This window comes from Cariama cristata, unplaced genomic scaffold (assembly GCF_000690535.1).
Source record: "Cariama cristata isolate BGI_N322 unplaced genomic scaffold, ASM69053v1 scaffold18518, whole genome shotgun sequence".
In the NCBI taxonomy this organism is placed as follows: Eukaryota; Metazoa; Chordata; class Aves; order Cariamiformes; family Cariamidae; genus Cariama; species Cariama cristata.
In genome coordinates, this window is record NW_009631869.1 from 6,301 (window position 1) to 10,519 (window position 4,219).

At 60.1% G+C, this 4,219-nt stretch overlaps 1 protein-coding gene across 1 annotated transcript in view; it reads left to right on the forward strand.

Moving 5' to 3' along the window:
- Positions 1 to 4,219, forward strand: part of LOC104166273 (hemicentin-2-like) — a gene marked incomplete at both ends in the record, with an annotated part of 24,035 nt that overhangs the window by 5,799 nt on the left and 14,017 nt on the right. The window contains 7 exon segments of the mRNA XM_009706146.1: positions 123 to 180; positions 234 to 368; positions 875 to 1,031; positions 1,239 to 1,401; positions 2,881 to 3,008; positions 3,160 to 3,268; positions 3,615 to 3,784. Of these exon segments, the coding sequence (XP_009704448.1) occupies positions 123 to 180; positions 234 to 368; positions 875 to 1,031; positions 1,239 to 1,401; positions 2,881 to 3,008; positions 3,160 to 3,268; positions 3,615 to 3,784 (920 nt within the window).

Genomic DNA, 4,219 nt, shown 5'->3' on the forward strand with positions numbered 1-4,219 from the left:
CCCTGTGGCTGGGGCTGTGCTGCAGGACGGGTGCCCCAACCTCCCGGGGCCAAAGCTGCTGGTGAAAGATGGTGGGGGAGCATTTGAGTTGGGAGGGTAATGTGGGTTTATCACCACGTCAGGATGTTCCTACTGCTCGGGGATCAGTTTCTAGATATGCCCCAAAGACACAGCCAGACGGTAATGTTTGACCCTCCCGTCTGTCCTGCTTTCTGCTCTCTACCCGTGCCCAGGTATCCCCGAGCAGCCGCTACTCCATCCGGGCTGACGGGAGCCTGCACGTGGACCAGGCATCGGAGGGGGATGCTGGGAGGGACACCTGCGAGGTGACCAACACCACAGGCAGGACGTGTCCCTGGTCATCCACGGTGAGTGGCAGGGTGCTGGGCATCCCCATGCTGCGGTGAACAGGGGCGGGTGCCCTCCTCACTTCTTAAGCTGCAAAGCACCGCTCTGTCTTTGGACATAGGACACAGGATGAGGTGCTTCTCTTTCTTCCCAGTTCCTCCCAGCATTGAGCTTGGCCCTGTCCTTATCACTGCCACTGAGGGAGAAGCTGTCGTCCTACGATGCAATGCCACCGGTGTGCCCCCCCCTACTGTCACCTGGGCAAAGGCAGGTGACAGGGACAGGCAGGCTGCCATCCTGCTGCCAGCTGGGCTATGGGTCACTCTTGGGCAGGGGGTAACGTGTTTGGAGGGGATGCAGCTCGCCAGGATGGCTGTGGCTGGCTGGGGGGGGGGATGGCACCAAGTGCCCTGTGAGTCTGGGACTGGGAGGTAGCTCGCTCTGATGGGTCCAGAGCCCTCCTCTTGATGCTCAGCTCGTGGGAGAGCCTCTGTTGATTCTCTTCTTCCTTCCCTTTCCTTTGCAGGGCACGGAGCCTATTTTGCTGAGCTCACTCTACCACCTCGACCCCAATGGGACCCTCCTGATCCCTTCGTCCTCCCTCGATGACGCTGGGACCTACTTCTGCACAGCTACCAACGCAGCAGGCTTCTCCAGCCGGGAGATGCAGCTCTCCATCAGCAGTGAGTGTGGGACTGACCCTGGCACCAGCTCCCGGTAAAGCAGCTCCAGAGGGTGCCCGGCTGGGAGAGCGTGACCCAGAGACTCTCCTACCTTCCTTGGGTCACCTACCCAGGTCCCAGATGGGGTTGTGGGATGGGAAGAGCAGCAATGAGGGCTGTGGGGCACCTGAAGTATTCCTGCACCAGCTGTGTTCCTTCTCCACCCAGCAAAGCCCAGGATCGGCGTGAACGGATCACAGACGTCAGACCCCGTAACCGTCCTGGCTGTGCTTGGGCAGGAGACCACCCTGCCCTGCGAGGTTCAAGGCTATCCCCCTCCCTTGGTGATGTGGACGCAGGAGTCCCAGCCGCTGCCTCTCACCACCACGAGGTAAGAAGAGTTGTGGGTGCCAGGGCCACGATCTCTTGGGATTGTGTGTCAGCCCAGAGGGATGTCGGATCTGTGAAGGGACTCAGCTGCTTGGTAAGGAGATCCAAAGGGCATCCCTGGCATCAAGCAGCTGATGCTCAACACTCTGGCAGGAGCCAAGGCAGCTGAGTGGTACGGCATTAGGTCTGCGCTTCAAGGAGAGCAGAGCAAGAACCACCAGGCTTTTTTTTTTTTCCCATCATACAAACATCTGCTGGGATGGAGCAGCTGCTCCCAACCCTTTGCACACCTGCCCTGGATACAGGTTGGGGTTGGGAAGGGAAGGTGGCTCCAGCACAGCTCCTCGGCTCCGCTCGCCCATCTGCCGTTGTGTGTGTTCCTGTCTTGTGCCGTCGCGGTGCTGGAGGTGGTGAGGCCGAGGATGTGCCTGGGGATGGCGGATCCCTGCGGGGTGTTGGTCCGAGGCTTCACGCTGCTCTGCACCCAGGGCACTGAGGAGGAAGAGAGCAGTGTGGAGAGGAGGATGGGCAGCCGGGGAGGCTGGGGGTACTGCAGTCTCCGCTGCCCCTCACAGCCCATATGCCAAGGTGACTTCATGGGCTTTAGGCACTGAGATGCTCCCAGGCCAAGGTTTGGCAGAAGCACAGTTGTGAGCCCAGCGACTGCTTGGTCTGCACTGGGACATGGGTTTAAAGGCCAGTTCTGTTCCAGGGGGTCACTTCTGGAGGGCCAGATTCACTTGCTGATGGTGTTGAGGCTGATGGCAGCCATGCGATAGTCACAGAATGCGATTTGATGGGAGAAGATAACCTGGAGAGTGGTTGGCTATCTGTTTTATCAAGTGTCTTGGTCTTCCTCCTTGGAAGCAGGACACGCTTTCTCAGTCCGTTAGCACCACGCTGGAAGGGGCTCCCTAAAATCATGGGTCCCAGTCTTGGGGTTGATCACTTCTTTCCCTGCACCGAGGATTGCTGTGCCCTGGGGAAGCAGGAAGGCATCTTGGTTTTGCTCTTCTTGAGGGACGGTGTTGCCTTGTTGTTGTCTGGTTTCCCTTGGCTGCTCCTGGTTGAGCTGTGCTGCTCCCCACATCTCAGCTGGCTTGTCTTCACGTGCCTGGGTGATTTATGGGAGCACACGAGGAGGAATCTGCAGCCGTGGGCTGAGATGATGTTATGTCTGTGGAGCACAGACAGCACTGGGAGTGAGAGCACAGCCAGCTCCAGCTGCAGGGGCTGTGCTCCATGGGGACCCCCGTCCCCCCGAGTGGGTGGCTCGTGCCGCTGCCTCGTGCTGAGCAAAGGGGATTTGCACCCGTGGATGGCTCTACCACTCCCCTTGTGCAGGAGGTGGCCTTGGGGACCTTTTCTTGACTGTCTCAAGGTGATGGTGAGCTCTCAGCCCTTAGCTCCTGCCCAGGGGTAGGTGACAGATGACATGGCTCTTCCTCCCATCCAGCTTTTCTGTTCCTTCTCCCTCAAGCTACAGCATCCTCCCTTCGGGGTCCCTCCGGCTGGCTGAGCTCCAGGTAACGGACACCGGCCTCTACACCTGCACGGCCACAAACACCGCGGGGAACGCCTCGCTCCGCTACAGCCTGCACGTCCAAGGTTCGTGTCCACTGGTTAAAATGCTCCTTCCGTGGGCTCTGGGTCTTAATGTACCACCAGGGTCCTGCAACCTCCAAGCCCTTGGCTGTCCCCACATCCCTGTGCCAGGGTCTGAGGGTGGTTCCCAACCTGAGGTCCCTTTTCCCCCCAGCTCCCCCCCAGCTGCTGATCGGCGATGGGGAAAGCCACCTGACGGCTGTCGCCAACGATTCCCTCAGGATTCATTGTCGTGCCACGGGCATCCCCACACCCCAGATCCAGTGAGTACTGGGAAGCGGTGGATCCTGCCCACGTTCCCCTGCGCTCCCTTCGGGGCTGTGTAACATCCTGGGGGTGCTCTGCAGCCCAGCACGCAAAGCTGTGGCAGAGATCAGGATGGGACCTCCAGTTTGGCGTGGCTCTTAGGACAGGAGGCATTCATTCCTGTTGCTTGCCCCTGGGATCCTGCTCTAGCCAATGATCTGGGCACTGCCAGCCCCTTTCCAGCTGACAAGGGGACAGTCCTTGCTGCCAGCACCCCGCTGCTCACTCCTTTGGTGGGCAGAAATGGGGGGTGAGGGGTGGCAGGGCAGACGAAGGACTTGCTGCCTGTCCCCTTCCTTGCAGGTGGCTGAAGGATGGGCAACCACTGGGCGAGCGGGATGGTGCGGTGCTGTCGGAGGATGGTGGGACTCTGCTGATCGCCCGCATGGGGCTTGGGCATGAAGGGCTCTACATCTGCCAGGGCAGGAACCGGGCAGGGGTGGCCCAGGCGGAGGTGCAGGTTTTGGTGCAAGGTGAGCGCAGCATCTGGGATGAGACCTGTTATCCATCCTATGTGTCAGGGAGAACGTGGCTGGCCAAAGGGGTGGGTGTTCTTGGCCTTGCTTTTGGGGAGGTGTAGGATCACTAGTTCGATCCGTTGGGATCTTGCCCTTTGCCAATGAGGCTGAGAGCTGATGGCCACTGACACCACAGTAAACCATACCGTGGGTGCTTCCCAGTAGAGGGTCTACCCCCAGAGCACCCCTTGGTCAGCACAGCGGGATGTCACGCTGAAGGGGAGAAACCAGGCAGGGAGCAGAGATCCCTGCCTGGGAAGGATGAATGTCTCCTTGGGGCTGGAAACACATCTGCTAGCTGACTTGGGGGGCAGGAGTGGCACCGTGTGGTGATGTGGTCCCCTCCCAGAGCGGGGAGCAAGCCCTGGCCACCGGCTGCTGCCCTCCCCC